This window comes from Cucurbita pepo, chromosome LG04 (genome assembly GCF_002806865.2).
Source record: "Cucurbita pepo subsp. pepo cultivar mu-cu-16 chromosome LG04, ASM280686v2, whole genome shotgun sequence".
In the NCBI taxonomy this organism is placed as follows: domain Eukaryota; kingdom Viridiplantae; phylum Streptophyta; class Magnoliopsida; order Cucurbitales; family Cucurbitaceae; genus Cucurbita; species Cucurbita pepo.
This window is the reverse complement of record NC_036641.1, coordinates 6,043,161-6,070,790: the sequence shown is the minus strand read 5'-3', so window position 1 is coordinate 6,070,790 and position 27,630 is coordinate 6,043,161. Positions and strand designations below refer to the sequence as shown.

The 27,630-nt window shown below is 38.9% G+C and overlaps 3 protein-coding genes and 8 non-coding genes across 14 annotated transcripts; 7 read left to right on the top strand and 4 right to left on the bottom strand.

The window, feature by feature from the left end:
- Positions 1-692: 692 nt before the first annotated feature.
- LOC111792472 (WAT1-related protein At5g40230-like) lies at positions 693-8,428 on the bottom strand. The gene is made up of 7 exons (XM_023673975.1): positions 8,215-8,428; positions 8,051-8,116; positions 7,855-7,968; positions 2,988-3,231; positions 2,343-2,501; positions 2,086-2,237; positions 693-1,084 (listed from the first exon to the last, which is right to left on the bottom strand). The coding sequence occupies exons 1-7, from the start codon at positions 8,403-8,405 to the stop codon at positions 922-924; spliced, it is 1,089 nt and encodes a 362-aa protein (XP_023529743.1). The 5' UTR covers positions 8,406-8,428; the 3' UTR covers positions 693-921.
- On the bottom strand, positions 4,005-4,108 carry LOC111794154. The gene has a single exon (XR_002815045.1). It is a non-coding gene; the product is annotated as a U6 spliceosomal RNA (small nuclear RNA).
- TRNAS-UGA lies at positions 5,126-5,207 on the top strand. Its single transcript has one exon. It is a non-coding gene; the product is annotated as a tRNA-Ser (tRNA).
- TRNAS-CGA lies at positions 5,589-5,670 on the top strand. The gene has a single exon. It is a non-coding gene; the product is annotated as a tRNA-Ser (tRNA).
- On the top strand, positions 5,814-5,895 carry TRNAS-UGA. The gene has a single exon. It is a non-coding gene; the product is annotated as a tRNA-Ser (tRNA).
- On the top strand, positions 6,039-6,120 carry TRNAS-CGA. The gene has a single exon. It is a non-coding gene; the product is annotated as a tRNA-Ser (tRNA).
- TRNAS-CGA lies at positions 6,264-6,345 on the top strand. Its single transcript has one exon. It is a non-coding gene; the product is annotated as a tRNA-Ser (tRNA).
- TRNAS-CGA lies at positions 6,489-6,570 on the top strand. Its single transcript has one exon. It is a non-coding gene; the product is annotated as a tRNA-Ser (tRNA).
- On the top strand, positions 6,714-6,795 carry TRNAS-CGA. The gene has a single exon. It is a non-coding gene; the product is annotated as a tRNA-Ser (tRNA).
- An 815-nt stretch (positions 8,429-9,243) lies between the features above and the next one.
- On the bottom strand, positions 9,244-19,224 carry LOC111792393 (DNA repair protein UVH3). 3 transcript variants are annotated; one of them, XM_023673803.1, is made up of 18 exons: positions 18,963-19,224; positions 18,619-18,869; positions 17,864-18,045; positions 17,670-17,778; positions 17,429-17,556; positions 17,223-17,346; positions 16,769-16,846; positions 16,631-16,684; positions 16,082-16,266; positions 14,943-15,909; positions 14,338-14,865; positions 13,405-13,599; positions 12,479-12,564; positions 12,100-12,379; positions 11,838-11,974; positions 11,241-11,325; positions 10,446-10,979; positions 9,244-10,259 (listed from the first exon to the last, which is right to left on the bottom strand). In XM_023673803.1, the coding sequence occupies exons 1-18, from the start codon at positions 19,048-19,050 to the stop codon at positions 9,591-9,593; spliced, it is 4,680 nt and encodes a 1,559-aa protein (XP_023529571.1). In that variant the 5' UTR covers positions 19,051-19,224; the 3' UTR covers positions 9,244-9,590. The 3 variants fall into 3 exon arrangements, with proteins under 3 accessions (XP_023529571.1, XP_023529572.1, XP_023529574.1); XM_023673804.1 differs by lacking the exons at positions 18,619-18,869; positions 18,963-19,224 and adding an exon at positions 18,265-18,493; XM_023673806.1 differs by lacking the exons at positions 17,864-18,045; positions 18,619-18,869; positions 18,963-19,224 and having other exon boundaries at positions 17,429-17,570.
- Positions 19,225-19,676: 452 nt separating this feature from the next.
- LOC111792408 (potassium transporter 6-like) lies at positions 19,677-25,517 on the bottom strand. Of its 2 annotated transcripts, none has more exons than XM_023673836.1 (8): positions 25,023-25,516; positions 24,449-24,938; positions 24,291-24,344; positions 21,699-21,959; positions 21,559-21,611; positions 21,231-21,354; positions 20,889-21,143; positions 19,677-20,803 (listed from the first exon to the last, which is right to left on the bottom strand). In XM_023673836.1, the coding sequence occupies exons 1-8, from the start codon at positions 25,059-25,061 to the stop codon at positions 19,761-19,763; spliced, it is 2,319 nt and encodes a 772-aa protein (XP_023529604.1). In that variant the 5' UTR covers positions 25,062-25,516; the 3' UTR covers positions 19,677-19,760. The 2 variants fall into 2 exon arrangements, with proteins under 2 accessions (XP_023529604.1, XP_023529605.1); XM_023673837.1 differs by having other exon boundaries at positions 19,761-20,803; positions 24,449-24,935; positions 25,023-25,517.
- Positions 25,518-27,630: the final 2,113 nt, after the last annotated feature.

Below are 27,630 nucleotides of genomic sequence, written 5' to 3'. Positions count from 1 at the left end.
CAAATGATATCAGAGCTAGGTTTCAGGTGGTGTGCCAACGAGGACACTAGGTCTCCAAGGGAGGTGGATTGTGAGATTCCACATCGGTTGGAGAGAGGAACAAAACATTTCTTATAAGAATGTAGAAACTTCTATCTTGTAGATGAGTTTTAAGACTTTGAGGAGAAGCCCTTGAAGGGAATGCTCAAAGATGACAATATCTACTAGCGGTGAACTTGGACTATTACAAATGGTATTAGAGCCAGGTTTCACGTGGTGTGGAGTGAGGACACTGGGCCTCCAAAGGAGGTGGATTGTGAGATCCCACATCGATTGGGGAGGGGAACAAAACATTCCTTATAAAGGTGTAGAAACTTCTCCCTAGTAGACGCGTTTAAGACCTTGAGGAGAAGCCCTCGAAGGGAATGCTCAAAGATGACAATATCTACTAGCGGTGGATTTGGACTATTACAAATGATATCAGAGCTAGGTTTCAGGTGGTGTGTCAACGAGGACACTAGGTCTCCAAGGGAGGTGGATTGTGAGATCCCACGTCGGTTGGAGAGAGGAATGAAACATTCCTTATAAGGGTGTGCAAACCTCTCCCTAATAGACACATTTTAAAACCGTGAGGCTGACGACAATACGTAATAGGCTGAAGCAGACAATATGTACTAGAGGTGGGATTGGACGGTTAGAAAGGCTAACTTGAATGATATTTCTCACGATATATAGACAAATATGATTTAAATGATAGAAGAAACAATAAACACAAAAAGTTATCTATTCCAGCCAAATCAACTCTTCTTACTATACATTTGAGGATATTTGGCTGGATGTTCTATAATTTTTACTTACAAAACATGAATTCAAAAGCAAAAACAGATTGGATCGAGTATAAACATAACATACCTGCACGGTCTGATGTACTCACAAGATGTGTTAGTCATCTTGAACTTTACAGCTTTTCAACAATGGAATCTTATCTTTGGATGAAGAGCCCAAGCTTGAACAAAACTCGTCTTTCCCCTTCAACTCTTCTTCTTTTATTTTCCCCCACATTATTGAGTAAAACCCACTTGCTATTATTGTTGCTCCAATAATACTGCCACAACAAACAAATGGATGAAAAGTTCATTGATATACGATATTGTAACGGTCTAAGTCCACCGCTAGCAGATATTGTCCTTTTTAACTTTTCTTTTTCGGGTTTTCCTTTCAAGGTTTTTAAAACGTGTCTGCTAGGGAGAGGTTACCACACCCTTATAAAGAATGTTTCGTTCCCCTCTCCGATCAATATGGGGTCTCACAATTCACCCCCTTTCGAACCCAGCGTTCTCGCTGGCACATGTTTCCTTCTCCAATCGATACGGGATCTCACGACACGTACTCAATAAGCCCTTGCACGTGTCATTTATGTTTTATATCATGTGATGATGTGACTATGTTATATAATGATGTGACTATGTTATATAATGATGTGACTATGTTATATGATGATCCTATATGATATTATAAAATGAATGATGTATGATAATATGACGATGTAAGATGTATGATGATGAGATGTCATGATATGACGTTATTCCATATTAAGATAATGCAAATGTATTAAATGTCATGATGCATTATGACGATAATTTTTCTAACACACAACCCTAGTTAATGTTAATGATGATGAACCTGTGAATGCCAATGCATGCATATTAGTTACCGTGTATAAGGACATTAATTTTTATTTCTTCCTCATAGGCTAATGGATCTTTTCCAATGGAAGATCTCCTCAGATAATAGAACGTCAAAATGAACAAACTCAACAGTAACTGACACGTATTCTCAATCAAGAGGTCAGAGATTCGAAATTCGAAAGCTCCTAACTCCAAATGTTGTCAAACTAAACAAAAAAGAACAATATTTCAACTAGTATGGAACCTTTCGATGAAATCAAACGATAAATCACGGGCTCAAAGTTGACGATATCATACCCTTACAGACATGTATATATACCGAATTCATAAATGTTCGGGTATTTTTTAATTATCCTAAATGTTTAAAAAGTGACAGAAAATAATAATGCATAAACCAGAGAGAGAGAGAGATATGCACCTTCCAAGATAGAGATCATCCCCAAGAAAAATGACACCAGTAGCAGCTGCAATGGCAATTGAGAGAGGCCTGAAACTCGAAACATAAACAGGACCTTTGACATGGACACCCCATGTGTGGATGGCAGAGACGAAGGATTGACCCACACATCCCTAGATGAACACGACAACAACAACAACAAAAACTCCACATTTAAAGCAATCACAACCTCTTCTATCTCCAGCTCAACCCAAATTCAAATCCTTTTCCCTTCTTACCGAGTTCAAAACAGCAACCAATTCAAGACTGTTTTTTAGCTTCCACGCACCCAAGTTTCCTTCTGCTAATAGGCATATGGGTGCAGCTATTATGACCTCGAAAACATAGTACAAGCACACCACAGCTAGTTCATCTGGATACATGTTCACCATTTGGGTCTGTAAATAACTCTTTTGTCAGTATAATTATCCATTTTGACTCTCACTTCAAAAGCTAACTCAAAAGGTGAGGTTCCTACCCTTTTACAACTAATATTGTTTGTGTTCATCTATATCGAGTGTGTGCATTGTTGTGCGACGTAACAGTACAGAACGATTTGTGTCCAACAAAGCTCTGAGTGATCAACACATGTCGAACACATACATGTTACCCATAAACTCAATCTCTAGTGGACTATTGGGCGATATCATAGTCTTGGTGTGGAACCACTTGTCTTTGTGAACCCATAAACTATCTTAAGATGTACAGATTTCACATATAATTACTAAGAAACCAAAATTCAACTCTTTTACAGCCAAATACAATAATACCAACAAAATCTTGACTCAGAAGAATTAAGAAGCCATTCAATCATATATGATATTAGTAAATGTTTTGCACAAAAGGAATAAAGGGAGGTTGCATAATTTTGAAAGGAAAATTACCAGAATAATGTACCAGAAAGAGTTGAGAAGGTACTGAGCAAAAAAGCAGAGGCCACCCATGATCCAATTGGGTTGGGAAGAGGCCAAAGGATGTGAAAGGTTCAATCTTGTTGGCGCAGCAAATGGGTTTGATAGAATGACTGGACCTTTATAAAGAACCACTACAAGTGCACCTGCTATAGACACTGCCGAGCCAACGATTTTCGCCGTGCTGCTTGAGCTTTTCAAAGCTAGCTTCTCCATCCTAACCAAAGAAAATGATGACACCAAATTTAGCATATATTTCATACGTTTGATGTGAAATCCCACCGTTGGGGTGGGTTTTCTTTTATAAAGGTGTGAAACCTCTCTCTAGCTGACGCAAAGAGGACAATATCTGCTAGCTGTCGGCTTGGGCCATTACAATGGTATTAGAGTCCGACACTAGGCAATGTGCCAGTGAGGAGACCCTTTCCCGAAGGGAGTAGACATGAGGCGATGTGCCAACAAGGATACTAAACCTCGAACGGGATGAATTTGGTGGGGTCCCACGTCGATCGTCGATCAGAGAATGTATAGGATTATATTCTAAAATCTCATAGATCTCTCCATGAACTTAATGCATGAATAAAATCTTTAACAATCTCTCTTTTTTTTTTTTTTTTTCATTCTAATATATATATTTCTTTTTATTTCATTTTCGAATCCATGCAATACTATTTACTCTCAACTGATCCATTAAAATAATTANTTTTTTTTTTTTTTTTTTTTTTTTTTTTTTTTTTTTTTTTTTTTTTTTGGTATTACATAAATATATATAAAAAATGGAAATTTAGATATAATATGTTGTAATAATTTTCACAATACGAGTCCGTACTTATCTCTATAGATCATTTGTAATAGTCCAAGCCCACTGTTAGTAGATATTGTCTATTTTGATCTGTTACGTATCGGTCGTCACGTCTGTTAGGGAGAGTTTTCCACACCATTATAAGGAATATTTCATTTTTCTCTCCAAACGATGTGGGATCTCACAATAAACATTTGGATCATTTCTCTATTTGTGCATGTCATCCCCTTGCACATGGGTCATGCTAATCTTCTTTGTATTATTTCAATTTTGTTGTAGTGTCAATATGTCCTAGTGGTTAAGAAGACAGACTTGATGTCTCTTTTTGCTTTAGCTTTAATGTGAGTGACACATTTTGCTTTAGATTTATTGTGAGATCCCACACAAGGAACGAATCATTTCTTATATATGGGTGTCAATATGTTTGAGTGATATATGGGTGTCAATATGTGTAAGTGGTTAAGAGGGCAGACTCGAAATATGTTGGGCTTTGCCTACGCAGGTTTGAATCATTTTGCTTTAGTGAGGAGTTTACGACTTTTTAACTTTATTGTGAGATCTGGGAACGAATCATTTCTTGTATAATGATGTCAATATGTCCGAGTGGTTAAGGAGACAGACTTGAAATGCTTGCGTAGGTTCGATGACACTTTTTTAGCAAGCTTGCGTAGGTTCAAATCCTTCCTGCTTTGACGACTTTGTTGATGACTTTTTTAGCCCACACCAAGAGACATGGAGAGTGAACGAATAAGGTGTTCGGTACTTGAAATCTGTTGGGTTTTCCTGCATAGCAGGTTTGAATTGACGACTCTTTTTGCTTTAGCTTTATTGTGTAATCTCACATTAGTTGTATAGAAAACGAAACATTTCTTATATATGGGTGTCAATATGTTCGGGTGGTCAAGGAGACAGACTTGAAATTTGTTGGGCTTTGCCTGCTAGGTTCGAATCTTGCTGTTGATGACATTGACATTTTACTTTAGTGAGGAGTTGACTTTTTAAGATATGTCTTTGCTTTAGCTTTATTGTGATATCTCATATCAGTTGTATAGAGAACGGATCATTTCCTATACATAGGTGTTAATATATCTGAGTGGTTAAGGAGACTAAAAATCTGTTGGACTTTGTTTGCACAGGTTCGAATCCTACTATTGATGAATTTTACTTTAGTGAAGAGTTGACTTTTAAGATCCAACATATTGGGAACGAATTATTTCTTATATAATGGTGTCAATATGTCTTTGCTTTAGCATTATTGTGAAATCTCACATCAGTTGTATAGAGAACGAATCATTTCTTACATATGGGTGTCAATATGTCCGAGTGGTTAAGGAGACAGACTTGAAATCTGTTGGGCTTTGTCTGCACAGGTTCGAATGCTACTATTGACGACATTTTACTTTAGTGAGGAGTTGACTTTTTAAGATTCCACGAATCATTTCTTGTATAATGGTGTCAATATGTCTTTGCTTTAGCTTTATTGTGAAATCTCACATCAGTTGTACAGAGAACGAATCATTTCTTATATACGGGTGTCAATATGTCCGAGTGGTTAAGGAGACAGACTCGAAATTTGTTGGGCTTTGCCTGCGCAGGGCTTTGCCTGCGCAGGTTTGAATCCTGCTGTTGACGACATTTTACTTTAGTGAGGAGTTGACTTTTTAAGATTCGAATCATTTCTTGTATGATGGTGTCAATATGTCTTTGCTTTAGCTTTATTGTGAAATCTCACATCAGTTGTATAGAGAACGAATCATTTCTTATATACGGGTGTCAATATGTCCGAGTGGTTAAGGAGACAGACTCGAAATCTGTTGGGCTTTGCCTGCGCAGGTTCGAATCCTGCTGTTGACGACATTTTACTTTAGTGAGGAGTAGACTTTTTAAGATTCCACCAATCATTTCTTGTATAATGGTGTCAATATGTCTTTGCTTTAGCTTTATTGTGAAATCTCACATCAGTTGTAAAGAGAACAAATCATTTCTTATATGCGGGTGTCAATATGTCCGAGTGGTTAAAGAGACAGACTTGAAATCTGTTGGGCTTTGCCTGCGGAGGTTCGAATCCTGCTCTTGACGACATTTTACTTTAGTGAGGAGTTGACTTTTTAAGATTCCACGACTCATTTCTTGTATAATGGTGTCAATATGTCTTTGCTTTAGCTTTATTGTGAAATCTCACATCAGTTGTACAGAGAACGAATCATTTCTTATATACGGGTGTCAATATGTCCGAGTGGTTAAGGAGACAGACTCGAAATCTGTTGGGCTTTGCCTGCGCAGGTTCGAATCCTGCTGTTGACGACATTTTACTTTAGTGAGGAGTTGACTTTTTAAGATTCCACGACTCATTTCTTGTATAATGGTGTCAATATGTCTTTGCTTTAGCTTTATTGTGAAATCTCACATCAGTTGTACAGAGAACGAATCATTTCTTATATACGGGTGTCAATATGTCCGAGTGGTTAAGGAGACAGACTCGAAATCTGTTGGGCTTTGCCTGCGCAGGTTCGAATCCTGCTGTTGACGACATTTTACTTTAGTGAGGAGTTGACTTTTTAAGATTCCACGACTCATTTCTTGTATAATGGTGTCAATATGTCTTTGCTTTAGCTTTATTGTGAAATCTCACATCAGTTGTACAGAGAACGAATCATTTCTTATATACGGGTGTCAATATGTCCGAGTGGTTAAGGAGACAGACTCGAAATCTGTTGGGCTTTGCCTGCGCAGGTTCGAATCCTGCTGTTGACGACATTTTACTTTAGTGAGGAGTTGACTTTTTAAGATTCCACGAATCATTTCTTGTATAATGGTGTCAATATGTCTTTGCTTTAGCTTTATTGTGAAATCTCACATCAGTTGTACAGAGAACGAATCATTTCTTATATACGGGTGTCAATATGTCCGAGTGGTTAAGGAGACAGACTCGAAATCTGTTGGGCTTTGCCTGCGCAGGTTCGAATCCTGCTGTTGACGACATTTTACTTTAGTGAGGAGTTGACTTTTTAAGATTCGACGAATCATTTCTTATATAATGGTGTCAATATGTCTTTGCTTTAGCTTTATTGTGAAATCTCACATCACATCAGTTGTACAGAGAACGAATCATTTCTTATATGCGGGTGTCAATATGTCTGAGTGGTTAAGGAGACAGACTTGAAATCTGTTGGGCATTGCTATGTGTTGTCTGAGTGGTTAAGGAGACAGACTTGAAATCTGTTGGGCATTGCTATGTGTTTAAGGAGACAGACTTGAAATCTGTTGGGCATTGCTATGTGTTTAAGGAGACAGACTTGTTGACATTGCTATGTGTTTAAGGAGACAGAGTTTGAATCCTGGGGTGAGTTGATTTGCTTTAGCTTTATTGTGAAATGAAATTTATTGGGCAAGTTTGAATCCTGCTGTGAGTTGTTTAGCTTTATTGTGAAATCTCACATCAGTTGTATAGAGAACGAATCATTTCTTATATATAGGTGTCAATATGTCCGAGTGGTTAAGGAAACAGACTTGAAATTTGTTGGGCTTTACCTGTGCACTATTGACAACATTTTAATTTAGTGAGACGACTTTTATCCAAGGCGATCGGCACCGAGGACAACAATGGTGGGGTTGGGTTTACAAATGACAACAGAGTCAGACATCGGTTTGGATTTATAAATGATATTAGAGTTAGACACCCCAAGAGGACCGTGTGGACAATAACTTGAAATATTTTAAATGAGATAAATGGATATGATTATTTGTATTAAACTTGAATAAATTTTAGAATATAATCATATAGGAACATCTCTTCATTAAATAAAATTTTAGAATATTTAATATTTATTTGGAAACGTATGCATATGTTCTTAATTAAAAATATATTTTTGAGATTTTTGAAATATAACTTACACAATTAACTTATGATTATTAAGTAAAAATTTATATAATTTTATTAAATTTATTTTAATAATAAAAAATTAATTAATGCACAAGAAATTTCAAGGAATTATTGAAACTTATCGGTAAGAAAAAAAGAGGGGGAGAAAAAGATACCCGAAGAGAACGGCCAAGATGAAAGTGAGAGCAGGAATTAGGTTACTAATGGCGGAAGCAAGCGTCGGTGAACTGTACTCCAATCCTTTATAGGAAAACAGCTGACATCCAACTCTTCAATCACAAACAAACAAACAATTTCAATCGCAATCCGATTAACACGCCACAATCCATAAGAATAAACCTCAAATCGTACCCCATGGCGGAGAGGCAGATCAGTCTCAGGAAGAACGAGGATTTATTGGACGGAAAAACGCCGGATCTGAAAACGCCAAGCAACAAAATGAATACAGTTAGGGAAAAATGAGCGGAGAAAAGAAGCAAACGATTAGATTAGAGAGAATTGGAAGAATCGGAGACCTGCGGAAGATGATGGCGAAAGGAAGAAGAACGAGAGCGGCGGCGAGGCAAGTGTAGAAGGTGAAGACATAGAAGCTAATTTGATGGCCGCTAATGGCTTTGTAGACGGTGTTGGAGCCGACGGTAGCGCACTCGCCGGCGATCATTCCGATCAATGGAGCGAATTCCTTGTACAGAAAACTGCGCTCCATTGATTTTTTTTCTGAATCTTGATTCTCTCNTTTTTTTTTTTTTTTTTTTTTTTTTTTAATCAACCCTAAAATACAGTTATCTGAATGAACTGTATAACGTTCACATCCAACCTAGTCTGAATTTGGTCGGTAAGGGTCGAATACGCCCCGTGGTCGATTAAAGGTTCTATACCATTTTCACTCATATGCTTCAGTCTACCTTTTTTGTCTTGTTGTGATTCTACGTGGATTTTCGATTGAAATGTTAGCTCTAGATTTTGAACGGTTCATTTGGTGGGGGGCAACTATCACTGTTGGAAGCTCCTATCGTTCCGGTTACGTACTCCCCCATCCACATATCTCACACTCTTGAAGCATCTTTAGACTCTAGTTATTTTCATCTTTTAAACCCTTAGATGATCTAAGGTCATCCTACCAATATATTGTATCAAGTCATTAAGTCATAATGCATCACTAACATCGGTTACAAACGTCAATTTACCTTTATTTTCATAACAATTCTAAATGTAAATGTAGATTAGATTTAGAAGTTTTTTTTTGGAAAAACCCAAAATTTCAATTTTCCAAAATTCAACTCAAAATTCAAACCAAGAAAAAATCTAACCAAACTCAAGTGCAAACCGAACAAGAATCTAATCCAACCCAACACTTGGCTCCGAGTTAGATAATTCGAGTTGTTCCGGTTTCAGTTCTTCGAGACTTGTGTTTGCTCATGTTGTCAAGAACTATGATTTTTATACATATTTGCAAACGTGCATCCATCAAAGAAGATGAAGTTAGAAAATACATATTAATAAAACGAACCAATATTATATTGTTAAACATAAATTAAAAGAAGTTCCAACAATCATCATTGCGCGTTTTAAATAAATTCAAAATTTTCTGACTCTAAGACTGAGAAATAAGCTTAAACATACTAAATCAGCAAAATTTATACAATACATTGCAACGCAGAAGAATGCATCTCTGTTTGCAAGTTAATTAGTGTTCACCCCCTAAAATATGAACTAGTTTTCACTCAAGTCTCTTAAAGTTGAAAAACTCAACAATCTTGCTTCTAAAATTTCATAAAGATCGCCAATAATCTCCGTGAATAGCTAACGACTAGACTCGATTCGATCACGTAAATTAGAACTTCCTAAGCATGTGTTAAAAAAGGTAGGCAATAGGAACTCATTGAAGAAATCAGTACCTCTTTCTCTTTCTTCTCAAATTAGGCATGGCACTAAGAGCCCCTCCAAATGCCCGGGCAGAATGATCCTTGGGTTCCTCTTGCACGCCCTCACCTACCCGGGAAGAGTTTGGAAAACTTGCAGGATTTGGGTCGCCCACATCGAGTAGAGATTCTCCGTGTGGATACGTATCTTCATTGAGCTGGTCTCCGCCTATATCTTTTTCAGGATGGAAGGTTGATTGGTCAGGATCATCTTCAGAGCCATCTTTGGGGACCTCTGATGCGGTTGCTTGGTCGAGATGTGCAACCGGGTCAACACATTCGTTATCGTCATCTAAGCAGAACCCACCCCCCAGTGTGAGGTAGTCTTCACTGTTGCTAGCCTCCAAGGCAGGGTCTTTATTCTGGCACATTGCTTCCCGGCTCATTTCATCTTCTGTTGGACAGAAACCACCTCCAGTTCCAAGATAATCCCTTAGAGGCGATCTCTTCGGTATTTCGTAATCACATTCTGTATTTTCCGAATGGATCATTACAGTTTCAGGACCTGTGTACCCACCCTGGACCACATTGTCGTCGTTGGCTTCATCATTGGATAATCTATACCCACTGTGATCTGATGGTTGATCTTGATCTGCATCGTCCATCTTATAACTTGCAGATTTTCGGACCCGTGATGACTGTATCAATAAACACAAATCAGTGGAAAACTAAGCCATCGTAGAAAAAGTATCTACTAGAAATAAGAAACCATTCATTCAGAACGTCACATCTATCAGTCTCAGATGTTGTAAGGTCTCAAACAAGAAAAAGATGAGCAATTGTGCACAAAATAGAGATAAGGAATCAGAAACATTCAAACTTACTTTTCTCCTTTCTTGAGGCTCCTGCACGTTCTCCAAATCAAATTTTTGATCATCGAACTCACTTTCATCATCACTGGAGCTGGTTCCGACGAATTCAGTAATAGGACTCTTACCTTTCGATGCCAACCGACCTCTCCCCCTCCCTTTCCCTCTACCTCTACCTCTCTCGGAATGTGATCCCTCATTTCTACTTCGCTTTCCTTTTTCCTTCATTGTTAGCTTTCGATCCTTAGCAGGTTGCGATTGCTCTCTGTCTAGTTGCCTTTTCCTGGAAGGTTTTCGGAGTCTATTATCTACGTTATCTTCATTCGAGCAAGCACCTTGTATTTCTGATGAACACTTCTCAGACATGTTCTTCTGAGTCTCACCAGAAAGATTTATTTGATTATTTACGGAGACATTCGGCACAGTTTCATCCATCAATGAGGCAGACTTGCTCCCAGTAATACTTTTAACAGCTTTCTTTATTCTCTTACTGCGGATTTTAGCAAATCTTTCATTGAAAGTGTAAAATGCTTCCAATCGAAGTTGAGTCTACACAAAAAACAATAAACATGAAAATGTGAGCATATTCAATTTCTTCTTTAATCATTTTGTGCACTACAGGAAAAGGACACAGCACAGACAAAAACACACAAAATAGAACGCCCATTCATATTTGTAAACTCAATGGTTTTGAAGGATATGCTAAAGATGGCTTCCACATAAGAACACCACCCTCCCTCCATTTTCCTTCAGTTGATGGTTCAACATAAACATTTGCGGTCCTAAGAGACACCAGTGGAAGTAACTAACCTCATGTTTGCCATACTCTTTTAAGACAGGCAAAAGCAACTCATCTGCCTTTGAGTTCTCCCACCCAAATTTTTCCAAGCATAATCTGCAGCATACAGAGCAAGTTGAATTGTAAGTATATATAATATGTACAGTGGATATTCAACTTTCTAAACATAAAGAAGTAGGCTCTACTTCACCAATGTAAAGAAGTGCAGGAAACATCATGTATAATAAAGCTCAACTCCGTCAGTGAGCCCAAAAATATTGATGGGATTGTTTGCTATATTTTTCAAGAGATAAACAACCAACGAATAGAGGAAGCTCTCCACTAGAATAAAGATACCAGAAGAAACAACTATGCCAGATTTACTGATAATAACAACGAAGAAGAAGCTCCACCTACTTGAATAAGAAATTGACTATGAATATGCGATATCGTTCCAATTCATACGATAGGTGAAACTCAAAAAGTAATGATGTTGGTTACATAACTAGAAACTTTTAAGAGAGAAACAGGTCTCAGCGTAAAGATTGCTGCTAAAACTGAAAATATATGAACCACGTAACTAAGTCAAACAGGTAATATTTATCAATATTAGAAGCATAATGTCTCACCTGCGAAGGACAAAATGGTCTGGCTTCCCCCAGGAGAAAGGTTCTGCTGACTTGTCCACTTGTGGGGAGATGTAAGCAGAAATGACTGCTTCACTAGGAAATTCAGAAGGGATATGCCAGTTCTTGCTAACATTTCTCTAAATATGGGCATGAAATAATCATAAGTAGGTGAGAAAAACTTGGGAATAAAATAATCTTCCTTCACCTGGTCAAGAAAAATACTGTGAGTCAGGAAGTATAGAGTAAGAGAGAAATATCTCACGTGCTTAACCATGAAATTCTGTTTAACATCTATGTTCTCCTTCAGATCTTTATCAATATTCTCTTCAGATGCAGAACCATCCCTTACGTTGCTATTTGAGCAGGTTGCGTCATTCTCACTTGCTTTTTGCCCTCTTTTACGTGCACTTAACCCTGTTTTTGCACCAAGCGTCCCTAAAATGCTTGGATCTGGTGATTCAATCCATTCTTTAAATTTATGGAGTCCATCTTCCTCCGGAAATGCATTCATAACCTCAACAGCATTAACAATGCCAATCCCACTGCTCATACAATTGAAATCTATCATGACAGAGAAATTCTGCATCCCTGCAATGGATAAATTCTTACGAATAAGGCAGGATCATGCATGTGTAAGTTACCTGATGCCCTCTGTATAATCACTTCCAAGCAGAAGTGCCATGCGAATTAACTTGTTTCGGTCCAGACCAAGCTCATTTTCAACGTCCTGAAAGTCAGAAAAAGTACAATGGGCAGCTTGTTAAGCAACAAGCTATAGGAAAATTTCAGAAGTTTTCAAGAACAATTCTTCTAAAAGAAAAGTTAAGAAAAAGAAAGGCATCAACATTTCCAAAGATGGACAGTTTTTTCTTAAAAAAAAAAGGATCATAAAATCATATAGCTTATATAACATGGAGGAAATAAAATCCTCAGAAATCTGAAAGTAAATCATAGAGTACATGGATACAAAAGAAGACCCCCCCCCCAAAAAAAATAATTAAAAAAAATAATAAAAAAAAATAATAATAATAAATAAAAATCTAAGTCAATTGATGGAGACCACAATTTTAACCCAACAAAACCTTACCAAAAAGCACCCCAGCTTGACTTGATAACAAAAGGAGTATAATTCAAAAAAGTAATAATAAGAAGAAAACATCAGGAAGAGCAATCCGAGTGAAGGATAAACTGATTGTATCACTCCCAAATAACTTTTATTTTTATAAGACGCTCAACTTTCATTGAATAAAAACAAGAGGCACAAACTACAATTAAACCAAACAGTATTAGTGTATCACTCCCAGATAATAAACCTAATGATGCAGAGAACTCGCATAAACAATAGCCGGTGAGTTAGATAAGCAAGGAAAACATTCCAAATTAAGCATGCTTTTTGAAAAAACCAAGTTGATTTATACCTATGCCACTTATAAACTATTCAAGAGTTAAAATATTGGTTAAATTATCACCACCAACAAAATTAATTAAATGTAATTCCGCATGACAATGCTGATAATAATAATAATAATAAAGAGAGAACAAGCAGGCAGCTCTACCAGATTCAGACCTTCATAAAATATGTCTCAACATATTTGCGGTCATCAAATATATTCTTGTAAACACTTCTTGCCCCAAACAAGAAAACGTCAGAGTCATCAGTCACCACTCCATCAACGAGGTTTGCAAGTTCCATATAAGCACATTGAGCTTCTGCTTCCATAGGAGCAATAATATATGGTAAGCCAAACATTTGCAGTAATTCCTACAGGGAATCAGATGAATTAAAAATTTTAGTTTTTTTATCTCCATTCTCAGAAAGAGGGAACTCAAATAGTACTGCAAATAGACTTTATTTATACTAATTAGTTATCATCAAGTAAAAGAAAGTTGAGACAGTAGTAGTTAAGAGAAAAAGTTAAAAGTGCACCAAACTGCTGAAATCAGTCATGACAATAAAAATCCCCGACTACCAAGACTTAATGGGTTAAATCCCCTAGGAGCGCCTACCTGGGATTTTCAAATCACAAAGGGGTGTTTAGTGCAGGTTCAAAATCTTAAATCTGGGTCTAAGTGAAATGCTCAGGGAGCCTGGGTTTAGAAAAACTTTGTTTAGATTGGATGTATAGGAAGAGCTATGAGAGGAGAACATGAATTAGGTTGTTGTTTGAGCATCGGTTGGTTTTTCCAATTAAATTGCTTGACCCCGTCAGTTTTTCTAATTAAACTCAAGTTTGCAACTCCAACAAATGTGGGTAAGGCTTGGGAAGCCAAATTCACCCCAAGTGTATCTCACACTCCAAACACCCCAAAAGGCGTTTTCACTTCTAAGAATTACCAAATCATGAGCCAAATTTCTTCGAGCCTTCTTCCCCCCTCCCAAGAACAGAAAATTCAACTTTTGGGACTAAACTTCATTGCAAGTGTATTAACAAAATAAAATAAATAATCAAACTGACAAAACCGACTTCCCCACTAATATATGAAAATCAACCATACAGACCTGACATTCTGCGAACATTTCACTGCTGACAGCTTCAGCATTACGCTCAAGTCTTTTCTGCTCATCTCCAAGATTAAGACGTTCTTGCTCCAGAATTGAAATTCTACTTTTCAATTCATCCTCTGTAACCTCAGTCTCTGCCTTGCTAATTTCAACTGTATGTCCTTTTCCAACTTCTTCTTCGAGCAAAAGATCGCTGCTATGCTTCTCAACAGGAAGATTCTGCTTGAAATGATTTTCGAAGGCAGAATCTTTTGTGGAGGAATCAACATCAGGAGTGCTAACACCGTCCATCTCAACCATACGACAAGCAGGCTCAATCATTGTACTATTTATCATATCCCCAACCTGAGTAGCACGAGGTGCATCCCTAGATAAGGACTTAAGAGTATCACTGTTTTCATTTGACTCTTGAAGAGAAAATGAAGTATCCTTATAAGAAGCATCTAACTGTTCTGCAATTGTGGTATCTAACAACACAACAGGTTCTGAACATTGCTTTTCTTGAGATGAACTCTCAGTCATTCCCTGGATAAACAGTTCAAAGTAAGGACACTGCTTCACATAAAAGAATTTTAGATTACAAACTAGAGTCTAGAGATTACCTTCTTCAAGATAGAATCCTTGGCATTTGACCAATTCATTCCATCAACACTATCCATCTTTTCAAGTCCAATCACATTCTCATTTTCGACACTCGTACATCGTTCGGCCATTTTTCCAACAATTGATGGTTGTGATTGTGGTTGGTCATGTTCAAGAGATACAGGGGCAGATTTTCCATCTCCTACATCCTCCAGACTTCTTCTTATTGCCTCCTGCAAATCAGCCTCTTCCTCCAAAGAACCTTTGGAAACTGACTTTCCTGATTCATCTTCAAAAGGAACTGGGTTTACATGATCACAAACTCCATCCTCCCAATCGACTTCACTCTCATCACTAACTGTTCCTTCAAGTGCTTCCTTCCAACCAGAATCTGTAGTACCATCTTGAGAGAGTTTTTGGGATGACATGTCAAAAGAAGCCATTTGAATGGGATTTTCAGCAGCTAAATGAGTAAATAGATCATCATCACCATCAAAAGACTTCCCACCCTCACCTTCCAGCAATATTTCTATAGCAGTGTCTTCATTCAGCATAGAATCTGCACCTCTCTCATCCAACTTATTAATGGATTCATTGACGCCTTCATTTGAAACATCTAAAACTTGGCTTCGAAGAGAAGAGCTTTCTGGATTACAGATTTCAATATTTTGCATGGGTTCAGGATTTGCAGCCTTATTTGCATTGATATTCTTCTCAATCTCTTTCATCAAATCCAAGTTTCTTTCTAAATCACGAGTCATGTGCATCCCCATGGCCCTCACTCTGCTAACTCGAACACGTCCCCTCTCATCCAAAAATGTCTCGATATTGTCCTCAAAACCCCCAGACTTATCAGGGGTTGATTGAGCCAGACCATTGGATGTACTAGGAATGTCTGTATTATTCAGGGAACTCAAAGATTGCTGAACCCTTGGTTCCTGTAGGTCTTTGTCTCCGTTCTTCTCAGCTCTAGTAGATGTAAGTACCCTGAGAAAATCAAACATCTCATGAATCTAAAATATTTTATAAATCCCAAACAAGCAAGCTTTCAGGGAAAAGGAACAACTTAAATCAGCTCTCAAATATCTGTCCAAACTACTTTATCATGCACATTGATCTTTTAAAATAACAGAATTTGAGCAAAGTTTAAACAACTCACTGTTTATCACCAGTGAAAGATGATGAAAAAATAAATTCCCTGTTTGCTTCAGAGGCAATTCTTGATGTCTGTACACCACCAACACCTCTCCCAGAAGCAGCCTTCTGCACTTGATCAATATCCCGGCGAAAAGCAACAGTTTTAAGATAAGCCTGTATCTGTAGCTCAGAAAACTTTGCAGGATCCTATAATAAAATGAAATCAACTAATAAGATGGGATTGACAGTCGTTAGAGGAGAGGGGCAACAGAAGTACACACAAAATAAAAAAATGAAACTTCAACGGAGCTTCTTCAAAGAAATGGAATACACTTGCACAAAACTACCCCATATCTCATCAACAATTATGGAAATCATAAGGATAGTAAGTCTACCTAAAGAAACAATAATCTATGGTATGAACGATATCTCATCTTCCCCCTTGTTCTTCTCTTTTTGGTAATGAAAAGTACATTTCTTACATGCATTTGTTAGTGTGCGTGTGCAAAAGAGTAGTAGATGAGGCCCTAAAATATATGACAGATGCATATTGAACCATTTCAGAACCAACCTTCTTGACCCTTTGATATTTCTGTCTGTTTTCTGCCATTAATCTCTCTCTCATCTGCACCAAGAATATGTTTGCATTAACATGTGCCAGCATGAAGTTACATCACTACCCAATCATGGTACCTATACTGAAACTTACCTGAACAAGAAGATCAAGTTGAACTGACGGTGGCAAAGCAGCCAATACAGAAGGATCAACTACCCCGTGCATTTCAGGCTGGCAAAGTAAATAAAAACATATGATGGGCACAATTAATAACTTACAAGTTGAGGGCTCCTTGATTTCCAGTAAGCGTAAGATTCACAATCTCAAAAGTAATATTATTTAGTTAGTTTTTTCATTCTGCACAAAGAAATGTGCAAGAGCGAAAACTATCCTATAAACATCCAGATTTTCACAGGTAAAGGTCACTGTTGCACCTCATATCTGCTGACTTATGACTGATATCCAATGACACAAACACCATCGAAGTTTGCTTCCTAAAGCTTCTAACTTCGTGAATATGAGAAAATAATTTAAGAAAGCCACTGTGGTAAAGAACAATTCGTTGATTAAAAATCATATGAACAGAAATCTGTCAGGGACAGCATACCAATATCATCTCTTCATCTTCATCTTCATCATCCATATCTTCACCTGCCAGATTTGCAGCAGAAGATACTGATACATTTTCATTCAAACCTCTAGCTTCCTCTGCTGCAATAGATGCTGCCAACCTAGAATAATCACAGCAGAAAGAATGTGATCAACAAAAGACATTGACAATAAAGATATAACCCAAGTGTAAGTGCACCTTACATCTCATCTAAATTTTGCTGATGGGCACTTCTTGAGGCCACTTCCATCCTTTCTGAATCACTTCCCACTACATGAATTTCATCTGACAAAATCTTCTTGCCCTTTGAGTCATTCTTGTACTTCTGGTTCTGGATCCAACATCCTGTTTGTCAGGACTCTCGTCTTTCACCTTCCAATTTATGGAAAAGAAATACTAGACCCAATCTTGAAGCTTATTGATGTACACAGGCAGCAAACTTACCCAAGTTGACTGTTCACCTCTGTCCTCTTTGGGAAGAGTGACACCAGCAAAAGAGGGGGCACTACTCGAGAAAACCCCATTCTCCTCGATCATAATTGATGCTGCCACCCTAATTGATCAACAAAAAAAACCTGTCACATGACATTCTTCCAAGTATTTACATATTGCATCTGTATTCACAAGACTTGTCTCACATTCCATCCAGATTTTCATGATTGCCACTGTTTGGGACGCTTTTGCTCCTTTCTGAAACAGAAGTACCATCTACAGTTTCGTTATGGTTCAGTAAGGTCTTCTTTTTTGGAACATCCTGCTTCCTCTGCTGTTTCTGGTTCTTTATACCCTCAGCCAGTTCTCTCAACCTCATTTCCTTGAGCTATTAAACAATAGGTAGAATAGTTCAAGACTTAACACCCAATTGCAAGTTGCAACTAGGAATTTAAGTAGATATAAAAAGAATTAGATCCAACAACAAACTGATCAGTCACATGAAAAATGAAAAATAAAACCACAAACTTTTTTCATTACTATTTATTTACGGGGAATACAATCACAATTAAACGACTTTGTTGAGATGAAGGTTTAAGTTTCCAACCGAACAAAAGCTATCTGGGAAGCAGGTAGTCATCTGCTTCTATGTATTGCTGGAAGAGTAAAATGGCATACATCCAACGACGTCACTAAAATTTAGAATCGCCACTATCCAGTAGGACTTCTAATACGACAAGCAATGTGAAACGAGATTCCAATTAATTTTGGACTGCAAAATGATGTAAATGAGCTTGAAATACTTCCGTCTAAGCAAACGCCACCCATTGAAAAACAGAAACTTCTTAATTCTACTGGAAAAAAGTTCCAAACATAAGCACAATAATTTCTGTAGACGAATAGACAAATTTCCAGCACAGAACTCCAAAAACACTCGAAAAGGACAGGAAACTAAACTCACATGATTGAGAAGCAATTTCTCGGCAGTCTTACGAACTTTAGCCTGGGCATTCTCACGCTGCCTACGGCGAGCAATCAGAGTCCGGCGCTTGAGAGACGGGGTTGCACCATCGAAGACAAAAACAGGCTTAGTCCGCAAGAATAGAAGTTTACAAATCCGTCGAAAGAAACCGAGTAAATGAGCGTTTCGGACCATTTCTCCTCTTTCATCACGCATTGCCTTTATGAATTGTACCATCCAAATGCTCGCATCTTCAACAGAAAAATAAACCAAAAAAGAAACTTCATCGACAATGAATTTTTCTTAAAACAATTCAGAGAAGTGAAAGAGAGAGATGTTTGTACCAATCGCCAGCTTCTTCCCGGCTAGGGTTTCAACGGATACACGTCGCCCGACGGGGGCCAAAAGCTCCCAAAGACCGTGAACTCCCATTTTTGTTGGTCCCTTGACCTCGAGGCTTCTGGTTTCAGTCCGTCGTTGCCGCCAATCGCCGGGAACTCTGGCTTATTTATAGTCAATGCCAATTTCCCAGCAGGACAGTTGAAATTTTGGCGGCCGAAACGACGTCGTCGATGTAAATAGTTTTATGGCTGAAATTTTAAATACTTCTGTATATTGTCAGATTTTTATTATTTTTTTCCTCCTTTTAATTCAACACAATATTCAAAATATTTTAATATCATAATTAGTATTTTATCTCTTTATTAAAATTGGCAAATTTTTATTATTTTTTCCTTCTTTTAATTCAAGTCGAGCGGGTTTAAAATTGATCTAAAAATATCTGCAGAGATAGATACAGAACCCAAATCGCCCAAATCCCCTAAACTCCCTCATTAGGCCGTCGGCTGCTTTCTTTTGTAATAGAGTCGAAAATAACGACTGACATAGTTGTCTCCCAGATGCTACTGTTGGATGTCACAGTTTTGGTGCACCATGATCTTTTTCTCTAAAACAATCGAGGGCACTACCTTCTTTCTGCTTTCAGAGGTAGGGACTGAATCAATCATCGTTCAGTGAAAAGGGTATAAACGGTATTTTTGAAAGAAAATACGAACGACTCAGATCAAAACCAAAATTTATTAAGAAAAGAGAAGATTAGAGAAAAACGCTTTTATTATATACAAAAAGAGGGTTTAGGGTAATCAAACTTGGTAGATCATCCCAACCTCTAAAGTAGATGCATGAGGCACAGTCCAAGCATAAGATGGCCCTCTTGAGTTCCTTCTCAAGAAATCATACCCATAATTTATCACCATTTTCTTCACCCAACCTGACCCTCTCTTTGCTTTCACATATGAATGTCCCATAATGAAAGCCATGCCTGCCTCTCTTGCTTCCATTAGCTCTTCCAGCTCTCTCCTTGCCTCCACATCCATTTGTGGGCTCTCAGGCACAACAAACCTCACTCTTTTCCTCACCTTTTGTGCTGACTTTATCTCCCTCACCTCTGATGTCTCTCCTCCTCCTCCTTCATCTTCGCACATTCTCACTCCGTCTACGTGTGTCGACGACGTTCCCACCACCGTCATTCTCTCGCTCTCTTCCAAATCTTCTACCTTCATGTTCGTCTCTACCTTCTCCGACCTGATGAACTCCGCAATGCTACACACCAAGTCCTTCTCGAACTCGATACCATCCTTGTGGATGTCGCGGTATCCATATCGTGCTATGCATCGATACAAACGGTACTCCTTTGGTCCAACTCTTCCTACGAGGAATCTCTCTCCTGGTCTCACGTGTGGGACGGGGACGGATTTTACACAGAGGAAGACTAGGACTTGGTGGAAGGCGGGGAGGTTTGTTACGAAGTGGGAGAAGATGGCGGGGATACCTGAGACTAGCTCGGTGTATATAAGACCAATGCCTCGTACTCGTACAATGCCTAAACTTGGACCTAAGCCTAGGAGCCAGTTGATTGAGACTTTGTTTTGAACATCGTACTCGTATTTCTTGCGCGTTCCGTATTGCCATACGTACATGACTAGTAGGAAGATGAGCGAGAGGGCAATGGGAACCCACGCTCCTTCTTGAAACTTGATGAGAGATGCCGAGAAGTAGAGTGACTCGATGAACCCGAAAATGAGTATGAAGGCAATGGCAAAGAGAAAGCTTTTGTTCCAGCACAAGATGATGACTACAGACATTAGGCAGGTAGTCACTAGCATAACGGTTATTACCGCTAAACCTGTCGGTAACAACGACACAACAATCAGTTTTACTCATGAAAAATCATCAAACAGCCATAACCACGAGTCGTGCGGAGAGTATACCTGATGCATTCCCCATTCGTTTCGTGTCTCGAAAGCCACCAGTAATAGCCAAGCACAAGATCATCAAAGTCCAGTTGATCTCTGGTATGTAAATCTGGCCGTGGATTTTCGACGACGTATGAACAATTTTGACCCTTGGGAAGCAGCCTAATGCAGAGCACTGTTTTATTATCGAAAACGTCCCGGTAATGACAGCTTGACTTCCGACCACCGCAGCTAAAATGGCTATCACAAGTACAGGCCACCTTATTTTCTCTGAAACATAAAAACACAAAGTTGAACTCATTCGACATTTCAAGTATGTTCATTCACTTGTCTCATATGCACCAAATTGTCACCTACCAGGAACCGACACGTAAAATCCGATCCGATAGTTACTTTCTTCACCGTGATGTTGAGAAAGATAAGCAGCTTGTCCCATATATGCCAGTACCAAAGCTGGATAAACCACAAAAGAAAACGCAATCTGCAGTAGAACAGCTTTCTATTAGAAAAACGCTCAGTTTCAACCAATAACTTTATACACGACGGAGATTCGAGTATCAAAAAAACGATCATAAGCATATTGCTACATTTCTACATCCATATATGAACTCGAGAGAACTTTTAGTATGTACTCGTCTTAAACTAACGACTCGTGTTCAAAATTTCAGCTGAGTATAAAAACGACCTTGATAGATAGCTGCGAGAAGTGGCCGAGATCAGCGAACATTGCTTCCGAACCTGAATATCGAACAGGTCAGTTTAGATAACTCGAGGACAACGGATTGGCTAGGAGGAAAATGCAGTGGGTTGAGCCACTCTCATTACCTGTCATACATAACAGGATGCCGCCCAGGGACATCCAACCTCCCCTTTGGGTCTTCTTCAAAAATTTGTACATATAATATGGGGAGAGTGCTTGATAAACATGGGGATTCCAGTAGAAGATATTGTACAGCCCTATCGAACTTATACACACGAGCCAGGTAATTACAACCGGTGCGAACAGAAACCCGACTCGATGGGTTCCGTAATGTTGAAGTGCAAATAGGATTACTAATATGACACAAGCGACCGGGACTTCGACATCTGCAGAAGCATTGAACTATTAACATTTTCATGTTTTACTTCGCATAACAACACACACTCAATCTAGATGAACACAAAGAACATTAGAAAGAAAATGCAGTAGAAATATTGGCTAAAGGTTTATATTGATGACTTCAGGCATATACAGTAAGAGAGAATACAGAAAGTACAAGCACGGTACATGCAGAATCTGGGATGCCAAAAAAGCTTTTAAAATGTGAACAAAGTTATATCCGTGTAGCATATTCGTCGAGTGTGAACTAAGATTATTAATGTAACAGACCAATCCCACCGCTAGCAGATATTGTCCGTTTTGGCTCATTACGTATCGCCATCAGCCTCACGGTTTCAAAACACGTATACTAGGAAGAGGTTTCCACACCCTTATAAGGAATGTTTCGTTCCCTCTCCAACATATGTGGGATCTCACAATTCACCCCCCTTGGGGTCCAACGTCCTCGCTAGCACACCGCCTGGTGTCTAGCTCCGATACTATTTGTAACAGCCCCAAGCCCACCACTAGTAGATATTGTCCGTATTGGCCCGTTACGTATCGCCATCAACCTCACGGTTTTAAAATGCATATACTAGGGAGAGGTTCAAAACCCTTATAAGAAATGTTTCGTTCCCCTCTCCAACTGATGTAGGGTCTAACAATCCACAATCCACAATCCACCCTCTTGAGAGCCCAACGTCCTCACTGGCACACCACCCGGTGTCTAACTCTACCATTTGTAACATCCTAAGCCCACGGCTAGTAGATATTGTCTGCTTTGACCCAATACATATCGCCGTCAGCCTCACAGTTTTAGAACACGTCTACTAGGGAGAAGTTTCCACACCCTTATAAGCAATGTTTCATTCCCCTCTCCAACCGACGTGGAATCTCACCGTTACGATATCAAAAATCAAATATTACCAAACATCTCAAGCATATGACACATAAAGCAACCAAATAGCATGTTCAAGCCCAAACTAGTAACCATCTTTGAAGGTAGCACTGTTAGCAGACAACAGCAACCAACAAACACAAAAGAAAACTTTACTAGTTCAAGTTAAAAGGACCCATCATCAATAACGGATGGTCGATAAAAACCCGCTACCAGAAAGATGTTACCTCAAAACTAGCCTTACTACGATAAAGATCAATCTCGTCGAAGTCGGTTGATATGGATACTTCAATGGTGTCTTAGAAGGTAATGGTTTGACCAAGAGATGAATGGTCTAAATCCTATAGCAGCTAGCCAAACAACAGTAAAAAAGTTCAAAGGGTTTCAGTAAAAGTATTGATTTAACCTCTCTTTTCCCTTTTTTATCTTCTTTTCTTCACATGATAGTGATTTGACTACGATTTTAACTGAGGTGTTTGTATATCAATCATATATGCAGAGGCCCACAATAATTTGTGGCCAGAATCCTGTTCATGTTGCAGCTAAACTAACTAACAGAACATTTGAAAACGAAAAACTAATTATTAACACGGCCCAAGCCTACCACCAATAGATATTGTCCTCTTTCGGGATTCCCCTCAAAGTTTTTAAAACGCGTCTGCTAGAGAGAGGTTTCCACACCCTTATAAAGAATGTTTCGTTCTCTTCCCCAACCGATGTTGGATCTCACAATCCACCCCCTTCGAGAGGTTTCCACACCCTTATCCCCAACGTCTTCGCTGGCACTCATTCCCTTCTCCAATCGATGCGGGACCCCCCAATCCACCCCCTTCGGTGCCCAGTGTTCTTGCTGGCACACCGTCTCATGTACACCCCTTATAGAGGTTTCCACACCTTATCCCCTTTGGGGCCCAGCGTCCTCGCTGGCGCTCGTTCCTTTCTCCAATCGATGTGGGACCCCTCAATCCACCCCCTTCGGGGCCCAGCGTTCTTGCTGGCACACCGCCTCGTGTCCACCCCCTATAGAGGTTTCCACACTCTTATCCCCTTTGGGGCCCAGCATCCTCGCTGGCACTCGTTCCCTTCTCCAATCGATATGGGACCCCCCCAATTTACCCCCTTCGGGGCCCAACGTTCTTACTGGCACACCACCTTGTATCCACCTCCTTAGGGACTCAACCTCCTCGCTAACACATCACCCGTTCTATCTCTGCATTTGTAACAGCCCAAGCCCACTGCTAGTAAATCTTGTCCTCTTTGTGCTTCCCTTACCGGTTTCCCCTCAAGGTTTTTAAAACGCGTCTACTAGTAAAAGGTTTCCACACCCTTATAAAGAGTGTTCCATTCTCCTCCACAACCGACATGGGATCTCACATAAATCATCAGAATTTATCAGCTTTTCCATGAACATTCAAGTAAATAGACCAGCAAAGAAGCTTACATCGATGGTGTTCTTTAGCCATTGAAAGTTCCAGCCCAGAAACAGCAGAGAAAACTGCCATAAGAGATCCAAAACCAGCAAGTCCCATCAATTCAAACACTAAAATCATTAAAAAAAAAAAAAAAAAAAAACAGAACAGCATGAAGAATCAACAATACCAGAAATGGCAGGAGTAAGAACTCCATCTCCAATCACCATGCAAGCCCCAATCAAAGCAAGAACAAGCAAAACCCTCTGCAGCACTCTATGATTCTCTAATGTCGATTTCAATCTCGACCCACAAGTGTTCTTAGTGGTTAAATCCACCCCATCTTTTGTATACTCAGAAAGCTCCTCATCTGCGAGCTGACAATTAGGCAAGGAGCCAACTCGGGCATGGCGGCAAAGCAATGAGTACAAAGCAAAAGTTCCCCCCTCGCCATTATCATCAGCTCGAAGAACAATAAAAACGTATTTAATCAAAGGAATAAGCGTGAGAGTCCAGAAAACAAAAGAAAGAATCCCATAAATCTCCTCATTAGTTTCAGAGTGCTCAATATCCTCAGCAAAAGTGCTTTTGTAAACATACAAAGGGGAAGTACTCAAATCGCCATAAACAACCCCCAAGCTTTGATAAGCCAAAGTTAAAACAGCTTTCCAAGAATCCTTCTGAAACAGAAGCGATCAAAATCAACAAAACATGAAGAAAATGAAGAACATGATGAACAGATTAGAGTGCCATTTTTGTAGTACCTTGATTGAGTGACCCCTAATAGCACTCTCCAGATCCATCAATGGCTATCTCAAAGCTTCAAACTAGCCATTACCCATTAAATATTAAAGCGAATAAAGACGACCCAGATGGCTAAATGGCCTCCCCAGTTCCCCAAATCCAAAGCAAAATCAAACAAGTAACTAGCCTTCAATGGCGGACCCACCAATGCAAAGAGGGCAACGGAGAAATCAAGAAAGAACAGGAAAATGATGAACAAAGAACATAAGCTTCGATTGGTTAGAAGGAGAATTTTAAAAGAAGAACAAGAAAGAACAGAGCAAATCAGAAATGAAGGAGAGGGATATTTTGAAATTGGGATATTTTGGATTTGTTCATAGGATTCTGATTTTGTGTGATAACTGTTGAAGAACAATTAAAGAGAAATTGAGTGGGCGAAATGCTCAGCTCAGCAAGCATGATTGAAAAAGTTTGAACGCACCAAAACAAAGAAAAACTGACCCCATCAAAGCAATTTCTGTGTACTGTTGAGTTTGAAAGACTGCATTTAAGGGAGAAATTTTTTTTATTAAACATTTTGTTTTATTTTCTTTTTATGGAATTTTTAGATCAGAGACTGTTCATCTTGTTCTCACCAAATTTGTTGCTACCACTCTTTGGAAAAGAAAATTTGATGCTTTTTTTCACAATATCACAAATTGTTTTGCTTGATATGGCAAGAAATTCAATGCACCAAAAACCCATATTAGATTGAAATGATTTATATGAAATTTCTCCCCTCACCCAAATAAAGATCAAAAATAATTTTTAAACCCGATGTTAAAAACAAAAATAGTTCTTTTCAGTACTGGGAAACCTTATCGTCTCGATATTCAATTACAACGTGATTGTGCTAGCTACTTGTGAGATCTCACATCGGTTGGAGAAGAGAACGAAACATTTTTTTATAAGGGTGTGAAAACTTCTCCCCAACATATGTATATTAAAATTATGAGGCTGATAGCAATACGTAATATGCCAAAGCAAACAATATAGGCTAGCAATGAGCTTGGGCTGTTACAAATGATATCATAGCCAAACACGAACAATGTGTCAGCGAGGACGTTAGCTCCCAATGGGAGTGGATTGTGAGATCCCATGTCGGTTGGAGAAAGTAATAAAACATTCTTTATATGGGCGTGGAAATCTCTTCCTAATAGATACGTTTTAAGACCGTGAGGCTAACGACGATCTAAAACGGGCCAAAGTAGACAATATCTACTAGCAGTGGACTTGGGCTATTACAAATAGTGTCAAAGCCAAACACCGAGCGGTGTGCCAACGAGGACGCTGACCCCCAATGAAGGTGGATTGTGAGATCCCACGTCGGTTGAAGAGGGGAACAAAACATTCCTGATATGAGCGTGGAAACATTCCGTGAGACTGACAGTGATACGTAACAGGTTAAAGCGAACAATTTCTACTAGCGGTGAGATTGGGCTGTTATACTACTTGTCTTTGTCTTGAAGTGTTTTTAGTATATCCAACGTAAGATTGTTTTAAGTCAAATACGTTTAATTTTGAAGTTTTTATAATTGAATCACCGAAAAGGAATGTCCAATTTGTTCGTATAGACTGTAACGGTCAATTCTTTTAAACATTTCTTAATTATGATTTCATATCTTCGATGTTACTTTCATTCGAATATGATATTATTTATTAATAATAATCTAACTCAAAAAAAATATATATATATATATTGTCTAGTTATGGAAAGCTGCTATTATCATTTAAAATAAAGAATACATTTATTTGTATAAAAAAGAAGCTGGTCGGTCAATATATTAATAATTTTTCTTACAAATGGCAATTTTTAATCTCCATCCTTTATTATAATACTCTTAAAAATAAATCTGATTAATGATTAATATTTTAAACAACGATATCGTATATCTAATTTATATTAGCAAATATGAACATAGTTGTGATGTCTCACATTGGTTGAAAAGGAGAACAAACCATCGTTTATAAGGGTGTGGAAACCTTCCCACGCATTTTAAAGCCTTGAGGGGAAGCCCAAAAGGGAAAGCTCGAAGAGGATAATATCTGCTAGCGGTGGATCTAGGTCATTACAAATGGTATCAGAGCCAGACACCGGACGATGTGCCAGCCTTTTCGCTGTTCCCTGAGGGGGTAGACACGAGACGGTGTGCCAAGTAAGGACGCTGGCCCCAAAGGGAGTGGATTTGGGGGCGGTCCCACATCGGTTGGAGGAAGGAAAGAGTGCCAGCGAGGACGCTGGGCCTCGAAGGGGGGTGGAGTGTGATGTCCCACATTTGTTGGGGAGGAGAACAAACCACCATTTATAAGGGTGTGGAAACCTTCCCCTAGTAGACGCGTTTTAAAGCCTTGAGGGCAAGCCCGAAAGGGAAAGCTCAAAGAGAACAATATCTGCTTGCGGTGGAATTGGGTCGTTACAGATGGTATCAGAGTCAGACAGGGTCATTACAAATGATATCAGGGGTAGACACGAGGCGGTGTGCTAGTAAGGACGCTGGGTCCCAAAGGGGGTGGATTTGGGGGCGGTCCCACATCGGTTGGAGGAAGAAAAGAGTGCCAGCGAAGACGCTGGGCCCTGAAGGAGGGTGG

Bases quoted from the DNA above. Each gene is read 5' to 3' on its own strand.
- LOC111792472 (XM_023673975.1), bottom strand. From the start codon at position 8,405: ATGGAGCGCAGTTTTCTGTACAAGGAATTCGCTCCATTGATCGGAATG. The intron at 7,969-8,050 runs GTACGATTTGAG...TTGTGATTGAAG, and splicing joins ATCTGCCTCTCCGCCATGGG to AGTTGGATGTCAGCTGTTTT. The intron at 2,238-2,342 runs GTAAGAAGGGAA...GTGTTCATCTAG, and splicing joins TGGTTGCTGTTTTGAACTCG to GGATGTGTGGGTCAATCCTT.
- LOC111792393 (XM_023673803.1), bottom strand. From the start codon at position 19,050: ATGGGAGTTCACGGTCTTTGGGAGCTTTTGGCCCCCGTCGGGCGACGT. The intron at 17,779-17,863 runs GTGAGACAAGTC...TTGATCAATTAG, and splicing joins CATGAAAATCTGGATGGAAT to GGTGGCAGCATCAATTATGA. The intron at 11,975-12,099 runs GTGAGATATTTC...GCCCATATTTAG, and splicing joins AGAATTTCATGGTTAAGCAC to AGAAATGTTAGCAAGAACTG.
- LOC111792408 (XM_023673836.1), bottom strand. From the start codon at position 25,061: ATGGATCTGGAGAGTGCTATTAGGGGTCACTCAATCAAG. The intron at 24,939-25,022 runs GTACTACAAAAA...CTTCTGTTTCAG, and splicing joins TTAGGGGTCACTCAATCAAG to AAGGATTCTTGGAAAGCTGT. The intron at 21,355-21,558 runs GTCGTTTTTATA...GTTCTACTGCAG, and splicing joins TCTCGCAGCTATCTATCAAG to ATTGCGTTTTCTTTTGTGGT.